General features: G+C 50.4%; 1 protein-coding gene across 2 annotated transcripts in view; it reads left to right on the top strand.

Moving 5' to 3' along the window:
• AOAH (acyloxyacyl hydrolase) overlaps window positions 1-17,420 on the top strand; it is a 973,359-nt gene that overhangs the window by 851,239 nt on the left and 104,700 nt on the right. For both annotated transcript variants that reach the window (XM_086964832.1, XM_086964831.1), the window contains exon 17: window positions 9,773-9,831. In XM_086964832.1, coding sequence (XP_086820958.1) covers window positions 9,773-9,831 — 59 coding nt within the window. The remainder of the gene's footprint in view (window positions 1-9,772; window positions 9,832-17,420) is intronic.

Raw genomic sequence — 17,420 nt, 5'->3', positions numbered from 1 at the left:
AGGGGCAGGAGCAGTGAAAGGGGCAGGAGCAGTGAACGGAGCAGGAGCAGTGATGGGGCAGGAGACGTGACTGGGCAGGAGAAGTGACTGGGCAGGAGAAGTGACAGGGCAGGAGATGTGACAGGGCAGGAGATGTGACAGGGCAGGAGATGTGACAGGGCAGGAGAAGTGACAGGGCAGGAGAAGTGACGGATAGGAGAAGTGGCGGGGCAGGAGAGGTGACGTGTCAGGAGCAGTGATGGGACAGGAGAGGTGACAGGAAAGGAGAGGTGACGGGACAGCAAAAGTGATGGGGCAAGTGAAGTGAAGGGGCAGGAGTGGTGATTAGGAATGAGCAGGAGCAGTAACCGGCAGTAGCAGTGAACGGATAGGGGCAGTGAACGGATAAGAGCAGTGAACGGGGCAGGAGAAGTGATGGGACAAGAGAAGTGATGGGGCGGGAGCGGTGATCGGGCAGGAGTGCTGACCGAACAGTAGCAGTGAACGGGTGGGAGCAGGGAACGGGCAGGAGCGGTGACGGGGCAGGAAAAGTGACGGGCCAGGAGCAGTGACGGGTCACAAGAGGCAACGGGAAAGGAGAGGTGACTGGGCAGGAGAGGTGACTGGGCAGGAGCAGTGAACGGGGCAGAAGCGGTGAACGGGGCAGAAGCAGTGAACGGGGCAGGAGCAGTGAACGGGGCAGGAGCAGTGAACGGGGCAGGAGCAGTGAACGGGGCAGGAGCAGTGAACGGGGCAGGAGCAGTGAATGGGCAGGATCAGTGAACTTAGCAGGAGCAGTGATGGGGCAGGAGAAGTGATGGGGCATGAGAAGTGATGGGGCAGGAGAAGTGACAGGGCAGGAGAGGTGACTGGGAAGGAGAGGCAACAGGGCAGGAGAGGTGACTGGGCACAAGAAGTGACGGGCAGGTGACATGAGAGGCAGGTGATGTGAATGGCAGGAGAGGTGACGGGGCAGGAGAAGTGACGAAGCATTAGAAGTAATGGGGCAGTAGCGGTGATTAGGCATGAGCAGGAGTGGTGAACGGACAGGAGCAGTGAACGGGGCAGGAGCAGTGAACGGGGCAGGAGCAGTGAACGGGGCAGGATTAGTGAACGGGGTGAAGTGGCGGGCCAGGAGCATTGAACGGGCCAGGAGCAGTGAACGGGCCAGGAGCAGTGAACGGGCCAGGAGCAGTGAACGGGGCAGGAGAAGTGACGGATAGGAGAAGTGGCGGGGCAGGAGAGGTGACGTGTCAGTAGCAGTGATGGGACAGGAGAGGTGACAGGAAAGGAGAGGTGACGGGGCAGCAAAAGTGATGGGGCAGAAGATGTGAAGGGGCAGGAGCGGTGATTAGAAATGGGCAGGAGCGGTAACCGGCAGGAGCAGTGAACGGATAGGGGCAGTGAACGGATAAGAGCAGTGAACGGGGCAGGAGAAGTGATGGGACAAGAGAAGTGATGGGGCAGGAGCGGTGATCGGGCAGGAGTGCTGACCGAACTGGAGCAGTGAACAGCCAGGAGCAGGGAACGGGCCGGAGCGGTGACGGTGCAGGTAAAGTGACGGGCCAGGAGCAGTGACGGGTCACAAGAGGCAACAGGAAAGGAGAAGTGACTGGGCTGGAGAGGTAACTGGGCAGGAGCGGTGAACTGGGCAGGAGCAGTGAACGGGGCAGGAGCGGTGAACGGGGCAGGAGCGGTGAACTGGGCAGGAGCAGTGAACTGGGCAGGAGCAGTGAACGGGGCAGGAGCAGTGAACGGGGCAGGAGCAGTGAACGGGGCAGGAGCAGTGAACGGGGCAGGAGCAGTGAACGGGCAGGAGCAGTGAACAGGGCAGGAGCAGTGAACGGGGCAGGAGCAGTGAACGGGGCAGGAGCAGTGAACGGAGCAGGAGCAGTGATGGGGCAGGAGAAGTGACGGGGCAGGAGAAGTGACGGGGCAGGAGAAGTGACTGGGAAGGAGAGGTGACTGGGCACAAGAAGTGACGGGCAGGTGACATGACAGGCAGGTGATGTGATGGGCAGGAGAGGTGACGGGGCAGGAGAAATGACAAAGCGTTAGAGGTAATGCGGCAGGAGTGGTGATTAGGCATGAGCAGGAGCAGTGAACGGACAGGAGCAGTGAACGGGGCAGGAGCAGTGAATGGGGCAGGAGCAGTGAACGCGGCAGGAGCAATGAAAGGGGCAGGAACAGTGAACTGGGCAGGAGCAGTGAACGGGGCAGGAGTAGTGAACGGGGCAGAAGTGGCGGGCTAGGAGCATTGAACGGGCCAGGAGCAGTGAACGGGCCAGGAGCAGTGAACGCGGCAGGAGAAGTGATGGAGCAGGAGAAGTGACGGGGCAGGAGAGGTGACGGGGCAGGAGAGGTGACGGGGTAGAAGCCGTGATTAGGCATGAGCAGGAGCAGTGACCGGACAGGTGCGGTGAACGGACAGGAGCGGTGAACGGGGCAGGAGCGGTGAACGGGGCAGGAGTGGTGAACGGGGCAGGAGCGGTCAACCAGGCAGGAGCGGTGAACGGGGCAGGAGCATTGAACGGGGCAGGAGCATTGAACAGGGCAGGCGCATTGAACGGGGCCGGAGCATTGAACGGGGCAGGAGCAGTAAACAGGGTAGGAGAAGTGACGGGCTAGGAGAAGTGACGGGGCAGGAGAAGGGAGGGGGCAGGGGAATTGACGAAGCAGGAGTGTTGATCGAGCATGAGCAGGAGTACTGACTGGACAGGAGCAGTGAAAGGGCTGGAGCAGTGAACGGGGCTGGAGCAGTGAACGGGGCTGGAGCAGTGAACGGGGCAGGAGTAGTGAACGGGGCAGATGTGGCGGGCCAGGAGCAGTGAACGGGCCAGGAGCAGTGAACCGGCCAGGAGCAGTGAACGGGGCAGGAGAAGTGATGGGGCAGGAGAGGTGACGGGGCAGGCGAAGTGATGGATAGGAGAAGTGGCGGGGCAGGAGAGGTGACGTGTCAGGAGCAGTGATGGGACAGGAGAGGTGACAGGAAAGGAGAGGTGACGGGCAGAAAAAGTGATGGGGCAGGAGAAGTGAAGGGGCAGGAGCAGTGATTAGGAATGGGCAGGAGCGGTAACCCGCAGGAGCAGTGAACGGATAGGGGCAGTGAACGGGTAAGAGCAGTGAACGGGGCAGGAGAAGTGATGGGACAAGAGAAGTGATGGGGCGGGAGCGGTGATCGGGCAGGAGTGCTGATCGAACAGTAGCAGTGAACGGGCAGCAGCAGTGAACGGGCAGGAGCGGTGACAGGGCAGGAAAAGTGAAGGGCCAGGAGCAGTGACGGGTCACAAGAGGCAACGGGAAAGGAGAGGTGACTGGGTAGGAGAGGTAACTGGGCAGGAGCAGTGAATGGGGCAGGAGCAGTGAACGGGGCAGGAGCAGTGAACGGGGCAGGAGCAGTGAACGGGGCAGGAGCGGTGAACGTGGCAGGAGCGGTGAACGGGGCAGGAGCAGTGATGGGCAGGAGAAGTGATGGGGCAGGAGAAGTGACTGGGCAGGAGAAGTGACTGGGAAGGAGAGGCAACAGGGCAGGAGAGGAGACTGGGCACAAGAAATGACAGGCAGGTGATGTGATGGGCAGGAGAGGTGACGGGGCAGGAGAAGTGACGAAGCATTAGAAGTAAAGGGGCAGGAGCAGTGATTAGGCATGAGCAGGAGCGGTGAACGGACAAGAGCAGTGAACGGGGCAGGAGCAGTGAACGGGGCAGGAGCAGTGAACGTGGCAGGAGCAGTGAACGGGGCAGAAGCAGTGAACGGGGCAGGAGTAGTGAACGGGGCAGAAGTGGCGGGCCAGGAGCAGTGAACGGACCAGGAGCGGTGAACGGGCCAGGAACAGTGAACGGAGCAGGAGAAGTGAGGGGGCAGGAGAAGTGACGGGGCAGGAGAAGTGACAGGCAGGAGAGGTGACGGGGCAGGAGAGGTGACGGGGCAGGAGAGGTGACGGGGTAGGAGAGGTGACGGGGCAGAAGCAGTGATTAGGCATGAGCAGGAGCAGTGACCGGACAGGAGCGGTGAACGGTCAATAGCGGTGAACGGTCAGGAGCGATGAACGGGGCAGGAGCGGTGAACGGGGCAGGAGCGGTGAACGGGGCAGGAGCGGTGAACGGGGCAGGAGCATTGAACGGGGCAGGAGCATTGAATGGGGCAGGAGCATTGAACGGGGCAGGAGCATTGAACGGGGCTGGGGCAGTAAACAGGGCAGGAGAAGTGAGGGGCCAGGAGAAGTGACGGGGCAGGAGAACGGAGGGGCAGGGGAATTGACGAAGCAGGAGTGTTGATTCAGCATGAGCAGGAGTACTGACTGGACAGGAGCAGTGAAAGGGCAGGAGCGGGCGTTTCCCAGGGTGACTGGAATGGTTGGGGGCCAGTTTAGTTTGGGGGGGGGGACCGTTTTTGTACAAGTGCAGGAGTTTTAATAACACTGCAAAGTTCTTTGTATATTCAGCAGGTTTTGGTCAACAATACAAATGCCAAGATAACTTTGGTGATCAATGTACCTGCTGGAGAGAGATGAAAGCATGTTTTGTCTAGTGGCTTTTTTACTCATCTAAGGTAGCGCAGAAGGGAATATGCCTGCTGCAAAGAACATGTACCATGCATATCAAAGAGCAATATTTTATGTGCATAGTTCAGTGGGTACTGCTTTGTGTTCACTTCCCGAATGAAAGGACACTTGAATACATATGGCCTGGCAGTTCGGGCTGGACTGTTCACATTGGGTGCAGGATCAAGACTGATTTGCAATTGGCTGGGTCTAAACTGGAATGGCATGGTGAGCAAAAAACAATGGATTTAAGCCCAGATCTCTGAACTGGGGTGAATGTATGATATTGTTCTGCATTCTGTTCACCAGTTGTTCTTTTTGCTATATTATGGTTGAGCAGCTAGCTGGCTGACATGAATATGAGGGAGCCTTTGTGGGTTTCCATGAGTCTAGATTCCCCTTTCTCTTCTGAGCCCTGCTTAACACATGTGTACATGAGGAGCCCTGTATTCATGACCTCAATGTTTGAGACAAAAAATAATCATGGATTTCTGAACAATGAGTGTAAAAGCATTAACACCTTAACTGCGGCAACAATTCCGCCGCGGTGCGGGCGTTCTAATGTGGGGGCAGGACCGCGTCGGCCAACGGACGTGCGCAGCACTACAAAGGTAATGCTCATGACGTACGTTGGCCGACGGCAGTAACGAAAGGGTTAAGGTGACATGTTGTTCCTGCTTATATTTCACACGCTTTACATAAACCTGTATTCCCTATAAGTGTTTGCTTTTTCCTGAATTAAACCTCAAATAAACATGTTTATCCATTGTTTTATTTAAATAACGTTATAAGCTGGAACTAGTCAGTGAAATGCTAAACGTACAAAAAATTGGTATGTTTTGCTATTTCTAGCCACACCCCTGACTCCGCCCACTGATTCAATCTTCGGTTATTCCTGCCCCCTGATTCCCCACCCACAGTTCCCCTACTTTTTATTTCCCACTTCGACCACTGGGTACACCGTGCATCGAGCGAGAACGGGACCATGAGTCCTAAAGTTTCGTTAATGGGGGGGGGACGCAGGGGACTAAGGGAGGGTGGAAGGAGGGCACTAGGGGAGGGACAGTGGGGGAGGAAGTCAGGGGGGTTGGGGAGCACTTAGGGGGGTAAAAGGGGAAAAAACTTCACAGCAGCAAAAAAATGTTTAAGAAACTGGTTACGAGGAATACAGGAGATGTTTGTAGTAGAGGGCAGCTTGTACCTGGGAAAGATGGTATTGGGGATTGGTGAAAATAAAAAATACTTTAATGCCACGTGAAGGAATAAAGATATGTTCACTTAATGTCTCAGGTCTCAATAATGTAGGTAAACGACAAAAAGTGGCTGCAGAGCTACGACACATTAGGCCTGACTTATTATGCATACAGGAAAACCATATCCCTTGGGTTAAGAGGGGTATCCTGAGCGAATTGGGGTTTACTTTAATTTCTGCATCTGGTCAAACTAGTATGATTCGGGGGGTAGCTATTCTGGCCAGGAGGAATTTTGTTAAGATTGGCCGCATAATATCGGACAAAAATGGGCGATGGACTATAGCTGAATGTGGTTTGGAGAGACAAAAAATTACGCTTTGCACTATATATGGCCCTAATGTTGACAATGTGAGAGTTTTAGTTGAGCTTAATGTCGAATTGGCCACATGGCCGCAACCATTGATTGTCTGTGGCGTTATAAATATAAATTTAACCAATCAAGCAATACAGGATGGGCCTGATAAATATAGTGGACGGAAGCCCAAAGTTTTTAAAGCACTTTGTAATTTACTATGTGATCATGGGTTGGTGGATGTATGGGGGAAAATAAGGGGGGGGGTGATATCGGCTATACTTTTTATTCCCATCCTCATAAAAAATTAGTAAGGTTAGATTATTTTTTTGCCCCTACTTCATTACTGACAGATGCAACAATTCAGGTTTACCCAAGGGTCTCGTTGGACCATGCACCAATTGTTCTTGAATTAGCTTTAGGGAGGAAGAGATCTATATTTAATAACTTTACATTTGATCGGAAATTGTGTTTAAATGAAGAATTTCAGGAATATATTGATAATTGGATTAAGGGTTTTTTCGAAAATAACAACGGCACGGCATCTGTTGCCACAGTTTGGGATACCTTTAAGGCTTGTTTTCGGTGGGAAGTTTTAAGTTTTAGCTTAGCAAAAAAAAAACATAAATTGGAGCTAGGTTGATATTATGAGGCATTGACAGAGGCAGAAGGTGCTTTAATGAAGGGTATCGCTTCAGGCCAGAATGATTTGGCTGGTCTGTTAGACAGTGTCGCAAAACATCGGGCTAATGTGTTGGGGTATTGGAGTGTTGAGAACGCTAGGAAGTATTTAACTTTTAGGCAACAAAGCCACGAATTTGGAGAAACTATTGGGAAACGGCTGGCTATGAGAGTTAGAATGAAGGTATCTGCTCCAAATATTCAGGCTCTGAGGAATCTGAACGGGGAGCCCCATTCTGACCCCCAGCAGATACTCTCAATTTTTCAACAATTTTATGCTGCTCTTTATACGCAGCAGCAGGGAACTGCTGGGGATCAGAATGCATTTTTTGAAGAGGGATTAAAATTATTAGATCCCTCTTCTGCGGAGCAACTTGAGTGGCCGATCACAATGGAAGAACTGGAAACTGCGGTTAAAAGTTTAGCACTGGGCAAAGCGGCAGGGCCAGACAGGATTCCGGGGGAGGTTTATAGGATTTTTTTTTATTTAATTAAAGAAGAGATGTTAAAGGTAGTACTGTTACCACAGGCTGGACATCCACCCAGGTCATGGTCAGATGCTTCGATTGCAGTGTTCTGTAAAAAGGATAAGCCGCCAGAACTAATGGGATCATAACGCCCAATTTCTTTACTGAATAGTGATAACAAAATATATTCTAAAATTTTGGCCAGCCGTTTGTCTAGAATGATAAGGCCCCTGGTCTCATTGAACCAACATGGTTTTATTCCTAAGCGGGGTACTGTGGCACACGTGAACAAAGTCGTAACGTTATTTGATATTGCAGGGACTGAAAAGAGGGATTTAGCATTGATTTTATTGGACGCGGAGAAAGCGTTGGACCGCGTCCAATGGGATTATCTGTGGCAACGTTTGGAGAAAATTGGATTTGGTAAAAAATGTATCGTAGCATTGCAGGCGTTATATAAAGATCCTACTGCTAGGATCTCGGTAATGGGAATGCTTTCGGACACGGTGAACATAACTAGGGGCACCCGACAGGGTTGCCCTTGCTCACCCCTATTGTTTGCCCTTTATATAAATCCTTTTATAGAAAAATTGTCGCATAATATCTGTATCCCTCCATTTCAGGTGTATAACTATCAATTTTCAGTTTTCGCGTACGCGGACGATATAGCCGTGACGACAGTGAACCCATCTCTTGCGATTAAGGAGATTGAGCGCCTAGCCAAAGAATTTGGCTCGGTTGCTGGATATAAATTAAATGAGTCAAAAATGCAAATTCTATGTTCTGATAGCATATTATGGGAAGATGAAAGGGTCGTCAGAGAAGTGACCTATTTGGGTATACAGATTAGAGTCTCGATGGCTGAGTTAATGGATGCAAATTGGAACCTGCTCATACATAAAGTAAAAGCCTCTTTGGATAGATGGGACCGTTTGTATTTTACAGTGATTGGACGCTGTAATATCATCAAAATGAATGTCCTCCCCAAGGTCCTTTATATATTTCGGTCAAAACCCTTGGAAGTGTCAAAGCCTAGATTACAATATTTGCAGTCTATCTGTGGGAAATTTATATGGAGTCCTGGCAGGCCCAGATGTGAGATGAGATTTATGACCTTACCTCTCAAGAGAGGGGGCCTTGCGGTACCTGATTTTGCTTTATACTATGTAACATGTTTTTATTGAGAATGCAGGTGTTACTCACTGGAGAGGGAGCGGGTAATAATGCCTTGGCACCTACAATGCTTGTTTTTAGAACTGGATGGTAGTTATTTTAAACATACACGATTTAAAGTATTGATTAGTGCATTTAAAGTTTGGAAAACTATTAGAAAACTAAAGACAATTGGGAAAATCTCATATTATACACCCCTGAATGCATGCAAATATTTGGCTGGAATATTTGGGGATAATGTTTCGCAAACTTGGAGGAAGAAAGGTATCAGCAACTAGGGTACCTGTATTCTTCTGATGGTTTATGTAAAACATTTGATGAGCTAGCCTTACAATACGTTCTTCCCAGAGCACAGTTCTTTAAATTTTTGCAAATTAGGGACTTTTTATTTCGAATCAAGGTTAATATGCGACCTGATGATGTTGTAGAGGGGGTTAGACGACAGCTTAAAATTGGAGCTCTATATCAGATTTTGCTAGCTGGAAGACCAGATGATCTTGATAGGCACAATAGGAAATGGATGGAAGGATTGGGAGACTCAGATATTTTGATCAAGGAACTTATTGGTATGTCTAGAGAATTATTGATGTCTGCGAATTTAAAAATTCCGTTTTTTAAGACTTTATTTGATTTATATTATACCCCCGCACGGATGGCTAAGTGGGGGAGTGGGGACAAGGGGAAATGTTTTCGATGTGGGTAGGCTGATGCAGACAGTATTCATGTTTTTTTAAATGTGATAAACTACATAGATATATCACAGATATAGAAAAGTTTTTGTCATTGGTTATAAAGCTTCCTTTGATCATTACTCCTTCTATGATGTTATTGGGTAAGACGTCTACAAATAGCTCTCTGAATGGTCTTAATAAACATCGATATTTGCTTTTTTTTCTATGACTGTAGCTCGTCTTTGTATTGCAGCTGAGTGGCTTCAGAAAGATCCTCCAAAATTTGAAGTATGAAGAGCTCGAATGTATAATTTGTATAAATTGGAATGGGGGCTATTTTCGGTCAAAGGTCTTAGAAAGAGACAGACTGGTATAAATATTTGGGGGGCTTTTCGGTAATATAATGAGGATTGATTCGAAATGTATTGAATGGTATATTGGTTAGTTGTGTAATTTTGGATTACTGGTCTAAGCTGCCTTTTATTTACTTATTTATGCATGGATGTATTGTATGTATTCTTCATTATTTGATGATATAAAGCTGTATGTAATTTGTTGCTGGGAACAATAAAAAAAATCTTAAAAAAGGAAGTTGATATCAAATGTGCCTGCCAAGGCCGCCTTGAGTGCCTATGTTCTTAAAGTTTAACTTTCTTAAAATGTCTATATTTTGAGTTCTAAATCTGGATTGATGTAATATGTATGTTTTACAGGCCAGTTGAACAAAGACATCACATACGAACAAGTTTATTCATTCCTAAGTTGTCTTCAAGTAAGTGTTCATTATTCTATTAATCATGGTTATCGCCGACAAAAAACTATGGGGTACCTGGTAGCTTTTAGTTCTTTTGTATAGTCAAATGGTGACACCATTCATGATTTATTATCAGAAAAAGCAAATAGCCCATTAACCACCAATTCATCACAAGTTGCAGTCTATAGGCCACCTTCTGCTTCGCAAAGTAAGCCATTTTCCCCATGAGTTGTTTCGGTGCTTATGCTACTCTTTTAACGTAAAATTAAGCTCTAATACGTTTTATTCAAGAAGCTGCAAGCATTTTACTTCACTTCCTCTTTTTTAAATGTGTGGCCCCATTGCTCATTGGTACAACACATTGGATGGATGAGCGATTATATTCTAATTACAGTTTTATTTCAAACCATTTAACATTTATGATGCTTATCAGCGCCAGACTTCAAAGATTACGATGATAATATTTTAAAGGCATTAGCATAGCAGACATCCCCTCCCCTGAGCACTGGCTTGAACACCGTGAGCCCGATGCATTACGATATTGCTTTAACCTTCTGTAGTAATCATGGAAGCAGGCATGATGGAGGTCAACAGGATGTTACATCTTCTCCTCATTTTTATTATCGCTTCACACTGCTTGCGAAATCTTTTAAATAAAAAAAATATTTTAAAGGGGCTTAGAGCCCGCCCATTACTTACCTTTATTTACCATTGGCTGCCTCCCACACACTCTCGATTCCTGTACTGCTATTAGTCAGCGGCTCTTCCAGACCATCGACTTCCTCCTGGGCTTCAGTCTTAGGCCCCAATTACAAGTTTGACGGTCTTCCCGTCAGACTGCCGATGCAGCGGTCCCAGGAAGACCAGAAAGCCCTTGGCCTCTCGCCCGCCACATTACAAGTGTAATCCAGGGCCGGCGGTGCGGCGGCGGTGGTGTCACGGCAGTGGTATGTTTGGCCTATAGGAGAGACCACAAAAGTGTCCTTTATTCAGGTGGTATCCTAGGTATATTAAAACATTACTAAAAAACTAATTAAGGGAGGCATATATGGGTGTAATGACCAATATGCATCACTGTATATGAGTAAATATTCATGTTTCTGCCTTCCGTTGGCCTATTGGCCTATGGCATTCACCAGTGCTGTATCTATGAGTCCCTATACTGCAAGTAGTTGGTGCAGAATACCCATAGAGAAAGAATACGTATATGGAGAGGACCTACCTCTCACTTATGTTCTTTCAGTTAGGAATAACCTAGTTATGTTGTCCTAATTGCTGCATGGTCTATTCGGGGAGGGTCACCCTTTCGTCAAGGTAGAGAATCCATATGTATCCTACTTTGCCCCTTCGAACAGTCTACTGGTGAAAGATGCTGCTTCTCACACACTAGAAGGTCATCTAGTGCTGGTTTTATTCTTCACATTCTTTTGGAGTTTCATGTTGTGTGAGTAGTTCACCAAGTCCTGTTATTTTTTTTATTATTTGCATTGTCACAGAGCTTTTCTATGCGATACAGATGTAGTCCGCCCATTTCAAGTTTCTAGTTTGCATTCTTGTATTTGTAGTTCTGTTTATCCCATCAGAAATTTAGAACTATGAGTCCCAGAATTCATCTGCAAAAATAGGACTTGAAGAGCTACTAATGTGGACTGGAAGCTTCAGGTTTCCGTTGCTGTAGTTTTGCTTTTTGCCAATAGATTCAGGATTATATTTCCCAGATACCACTGGGTCAAATCTGCACAAAAAAAAGAAAATAGCTTTGTGACTGTGATCAACCAAAGTGTGGGGAGGATAGAATAATTTTATACGTTGTGGAGTAAATACAGTCAAGTGGTTAAAAAAAGGTCACACGTGGTAGCATGAATGTTTGTTTTTGTATCCATGCCACATATGGAGCGTGGCAAGAAGCAGCCTCGAAGGATGTTTCAAAGCTCTAGGGATGTTTCAAAGCGCTGAATGTACATCTGAGCAGAAAATATCATGACTACGTTAACATTAACTCATAAATTGCTCAGGATGCAAACTGAACTAACACTTAATAGCAGGAGGCATCTATTACCCCCAGGTCCCTTATGTCCTCGTCCCATTCATTTACAAAGTGGAGATGCACATATCCCGACAGAAAAAAATAAGAGGAATGCTGGGGTACTAATACTGCCCCTCCCCCCGGAGTACATAAGCAGTACTTACCCAGCAGCCCTCCTGTTCTTTTTTTCTGTCTGTCGACAGAATGGATGGTGTGCTGGTGCTACTCTGCTGGGCTGGAGTGGCGGTGCTTCTCTTCTCCTCCCGCCCAGCTGCCTGGCTGTATGGGCGCAGGGTTCCCTGGACTGCCTCCTGGCCTGCCGGGCTTGCTGGGAGTCAGTTTCTGTTTGGTGCCGGTGTTGGAAGAATGCGAAGTTCCCAGCTTTGCTGTGTGCTGCTTGCACTTCCCGGCCCTTTGTGGCTGGTGCTGGAGTTCCCGATGGCTTCATGGTCGCGGGCTCGGCTTCCCGAGCCTGGCCAGGGAGCCGTGCCTCGCTGGATGGGCTCCTGCTGGATTCTGGGCGGACGGTGGTGTGGGGGCCTTGTTCCTGGGGTTGGCCCCCGCTCCGGGTAAGTCCCATTTTCGGGTTCCTTTGTTTTCTGCCTTGCGCGCTCGGAGCGTTTGAACTCCTGGAGCTTTTTGATGATGTGTTGTCATGCTTCATCGATTTTTTGCTCTAATATCTGTCCTGCAGACGTTCATTGCATGGTGTTTGTTGTGCATGCTGTGGGCGCTTTCTTCCTTGTCTGTGGTTCACCTACTGGTGTGAAGACTTGAGCCTTCTGTTGCGTGCGTGTTTTCATTTACATTCACGCTGGTTGAGTTGCTGGAGTCCTCCGTGGTGGTTGCTGACCCTGGTGTCTTCGAGGCTGCTGCTATCCCTTCCTTCATTTTTGCTGCCGCCCGGATGGAGGTTTATGTGCATGTGTGTGATGCTGTGGCTTTTTTGATCTCTGCTCTGTGGAGGTGTTCGGATCTGCTGGCTGCGCCTCGTGTGTTCTCTGTGGTGGTTGTGGGTATATGTTTCCTGCATACTGTGCGGATGCCTTGATGGGCGTTCACAGTTCCCATCTCCTGCCTTCTGTTCCACTGCGGCTCGGTGTTGACGCCTTTCTTCCTGGGTGATGGCTCTCTCACTGGAGTTTACTGCTGCGCTTTACCCCGCCTTGCCTTTGCTGTCACTGGCCGTCTGGGATCCGCTCTTTGTGTTTAGTGGTGAGCGGGTCTACGCTTTTCCAGTCTCTGGGATTTCGAGTTGTCTGCAGCTTTGGTGGTTCTAGGTGTCTAGCTTAAGTCCTGCCATTCCTCGTGTTTTGACATGTGGCTATGGGGGTTTGTGCGTGTTCTTCTTTCTCTGTTCACCCTGTTGGTTGTCCTGGGTGCAGTGCCTCGCCCTTGGCCTGGCGTGTCCTTCATGCTGTTTGGCACTTTCCCCCTGCCGGTTCTCTGGTGGCCTATGCTTTCTGCGCTCGGCCTGGTGGGGGGGGGTTTATTCGGGGGTTTTGTGTCCCTGGGTTGCTTTCCGTTTTCTGGCGTACTTATGTGGCTTAGGAGAGCTGGAGTGTCTTGTTCCTTTGCTGCGTGGGTGTCTGTTATGGTTGCTTTACGGTGGGGGCCTTTTTGGGTTGTTGGCCCCCGCTCTGGCTGTTTTTCGCCCCCCCCCCCTTTTCTTCTTCTAGGTGCTGCTTGGCGTTGGCCTACGCCTGATGGAACTCGTGGCCCGTGTGTTCGAGTCTGGCCGCTGCTGTCCTGCTGTCCGGCTGCTGACGGTCCTGGGGTGTTGCCAGGCCTGCCTTCTGGAGTGTGTCTTGTCAGATGTTCCTGGCCTTTGGCCTTGCCTCCGGCCCTCCCGGGTCTTGCTGTTCTCTGGTGGTGGGCGTTCCGGGGGTCTTCTCCCTCTGGTTCTCTTCTTCGGGGGTGCCCCTGGTCTGGGCGGCTCTATGGGCATTTGCTCTTTCTGTTTGTGGGCTGCCTCAGGTTGGCATGGGTTCCGGTCGCCTCTGTGGTGGCTGTTTCCTTTCGCTGGCTCTGTATTTGTTTGCTCCTGGGATTCCCTGTGTTGTTGGGGTTTTTCTGCCTGCTGTCTTGCCCCTTGCCCTCTGCTGATCTTTTTCGGTGTGGCTTCTATCTTCTTCGGCGTCGGCTTGTTGGGGGTGTGGTCTGTTCCCCCTCTGCTTCGGGCTCCCTGCCCCGCCTGCTGGTAGATCAGTGTTTCTGCTCCTTGGACTGCTGCAGGGGTTTTGGGGGGGGGGGGGGGGGGGGGATCCTGTGGGCTCCCCTGGTTCCGATTGGCCTGCTGTGATGTTCTCCCTCAGTGACTTGCCTCCACTGCGGTCTGGCTCTTGTGGCCTCTGTTCCGCTTGGGTGTCCTGGTTTTTCCCTTCCAGGCTTCTGTGTGGATGGTGGGCCTTTGGGGCTCCTGGTTCCTAGCCCTGTTCCTCCCGTCCCCTGGGCTGTGCATGGTTCCCCTTGATGATTGCCAGTGTCGTGCCGGGGGCTCTTTCGGGTGCTCTGTTCCTCCCTGCCTGCGCTTGTTCTCGTCTGTTCCTGGCCGGGTGCATGGTTGGGTTCCTGCCTGGGTCTTCCTGATGCTGTGGCCTTCCCTTTGCTCCGGCCTGTGGCTTCTGGTGTTGTCCAGGGGCCGTTTCTGTGTGCTTGGCTAGGCTGCTTGTGCACTGGCTCCCCCTGTGCTTGCCTTTGGCTTGCTTCTGGGGTTTCCTGTCCGCCCCTCCTGTTTTTACATTGGTGCCTGCCTGTTTTGTTCCTGGCTGGGGCCTCCTGGCTGCTGCCGTTTCCTGTTGTGCCTCCTGTTCTCCGGGTTGGTGTGCTGTCCCCGTGCTCCGCTATCTGATCGGTGGTTGTATTTGGTCAGGCTGGGTTGGTGCCTGCCTGGCCTCCTGGGGCTGCTGGGTGCTGGCCGCTTCCTGGTGGTTCCTTGTGGGCCTCCTCCGGCTGTTGGTTCTCTTCCCGGGCTTGTTTTCCCCGGGGTTGTGGGCCTGTGTGTGGTTCTGTGGCTCTGGCTCTGCGGCCTTCTTGCTGGTACTGTGTGACCTCTGGCTCTGCCTCCTGCTTTCCGGCTGTGCTGTCCTTCGGACTGCTGTGGAGGTTTGTTGCCTGTCGTCTACTGTTCCTTTCTTGGTTCTGGGGTCCTGGCTCGCTTCTTCCTCCCTTGCTTCCCCCCGGGTTCTGGTCCCGGGTGTGGGTCTGTTTGGGTGCCCCGCCCACTCCCTCTCTGGTTGAGGTGCGGTTTTGTGGTGTTCTGGCCTGTGCGGGCGGGTCCTTCCTCCTGGCTGCGGGTTGTGTTTTGGTTTCCTTCTGGTTGGTCCTCTGCTTTTCTCCTTCTGCTTCCGCTTTGGCCTTCTGTGTGGTCTGGCAGTTTTGTGCTGGGGGTTTCCTTTTCCACCTGCCCTTTGTTTTCGTTTGGGTGCTGTGTGGGCTCCTTCTGGCGTTTGCTTGGGCCTGTCGTTCCACCTGTGTGGTCGGGTTGCTTGCTCTGGTCCTGGCTTCCTGGTTCTGTTGGCGTTGTTTCCTGGGTTTCTTTTTGCGCTGCTCCTGCCCTTGCTGCTTGTCTGGCCTGGGTGTGTGGTTCCTGGGAGGTCCTGTGCCGTGTGGGCGCCTTCTTTTGTGCTGCCCTCTCGGCTCGTTGGGCGGCTGCTGGGGTTTCCCGGTTGCTCTGTGCTCCCCTTCTACCTTGTGTTCCCTCCCTTTGGGGCTGGGGTTTTTCTGGGGTTGTGGTCGTTGTCTCTATGACCTTCCTGGTTTCTTGGTTTTGTTCCAGTCTTGAGGGCCTCTCCTTGCTTGGTGGGCTTTCGGCTGGGTTCTGGGGTTTTGGGGTTCTTCCCCCTTCCCTGTCCTTCGGGTCGGGTTCTCAGTCCTGGCCGGCTCCTGGGTTCTTGTTGCTTCATGGGCCTCCCCGGCCGGGTTTCTGCCTCCTGTGTCTTGGGGTCGTGTCCTTGGTTTTGGGAGGTTGGCCGGTTTTGTGGCCTGTGCTTTCTCCTTCCTTTTTGGTCGGGGTGCTTGTTCCTGCGATCTGTTGACCGTTCTTTTCTTTGGCTTCCTTCCGTGTTGTCTAGGTTTTCCTTGTGTATCTGCCGGGTCCTGTGGGCCTTTCTGCTGGTTCCGGGCTTGACGGCCTTCTCCGGTGGTTTGTTTTGGCGGGTCCTTTGTGTCCTGGTCCTGGTCCCGGTCCCGGTTTCCGGTTTCTCGGGTTGGCGGCTTCCTTTTTGCAGCCCTGGCCTTTTTTTTTTTGTCTCCGGTGCTTCCCTGCTGTGTTGTGCTGGGTTGCAGTCCGGTTGTTTCTCTGCGGTATTCCTTTCCTCCTTCTCGGTGCGCCCTTGGGTTGCTGCGTTGTTGTGGTTTCCTGGGTGTGCTTGTGCGTGCGGAAGGCCGGATTTCTGCTTTGGTATTTCTCCACTTTGTAAATGAATGGGTGAGGACATAAGGGACCTGGGGGTAATGCTCGATTACTTACCGGTAATCTTCATTACTCCGGGTCCCGTTGTCCTCGTCCCATTCATGCGCCCCTCCCTCCCTCCCGGGCGGCCGGCCTTCCGGTCTGGGCTTGTTAGTACAGGAGGGCTGCTGGGTAAGTACTGCTTATGTACTCCCGGGGGGAGGGGCTGTATTAGTGCCCCAGCATTCCTCTTGTTTTTTTCTGTCGGGAGATGGGCATCTCCACTTTGTAAATGAATGGGACGAGGACAACGGGACCCGGAGTAATGAAGATTACCGGTAAGTAATAGAGCATTACCCATACCACTGAGACTCCCTTTATCTATCACTGAAAGATGAAAAACTAGGTCGACCCCTAAATCTATAGACAGACCACAAATGTGCAGAAGGAGCCCAGTCTGCAGGCAGGTGCATTCTTGTCAGACTCTATAGTGGACCGTTATCAACAATGGCGGTCTAGTAAAATATTACAGCAGTGATACTCACAGTACGGCCCGACCCGGGGGGCCACATGCGGCCCTCCTGACCTTTACATGCGGCCCCCTGAGCAGCAGCAGCTCTGGGCTGCTGTTGACTTGACTCACCATTAACATTTAAAAAATGTTAAATATACAGAAAGCACTTATTCAAAGGTTAAATGCAGTTAAAAAAAAAGGAAGTAACTAGGCCCTTAACTTTAGGAAGACCTTCATTTTTAAAGACAGCAAATATGTAACAACACGATAGTCTTTTCAAAATTCGAAAACTGTATTTCATTGACCTGTAGAACCATTTCACCTTAGTAAATAAAATTACAGCAGTGCATTCAGAGGTATTTTTTAAAGTGATCGTTTTCAAGCATGAATTTAGAAACGTTCATTCTTCCCCATCCCACCCGGACAACAATGCTATTAGTCATTATATACAAGCACAGGAGGTAGTTTTGTACAGCACGCATGCTGAAGTCATGTATTTCGAGGTCCTTCTATGTGATAATTAAAAAAAAAGAGGGAAATTGAAATAAAACCTTTGCCCAGGGTCACACAATTTGGTCAAGTGGAGAAGCTAGGATTTATCCCAGTTTTTCCGGTTTCACATTGCGCAATTGAGTTCAGCCAGTACATGTACATGCTTGCTTCCTCTACACCCA

Source organism: Lissotriton vulgaris, chromosome 4_1 (genome assembly GCF_964263255.1).
Source record: "Lissotriton vulgaris chromosome 4_1, aLisVul1.2, whole genome shotgun sequence".
NCBI lineage: Eukaryota > Metazoa > Chordata > Amphibia > Caudata > Salamandridae > Lissotriton > Lissotriton vulgaris.
Note: the sequence above shows the minus strand (reverse complement) of the source record. Positions and strands in the feature narration are given on the sequence as shown.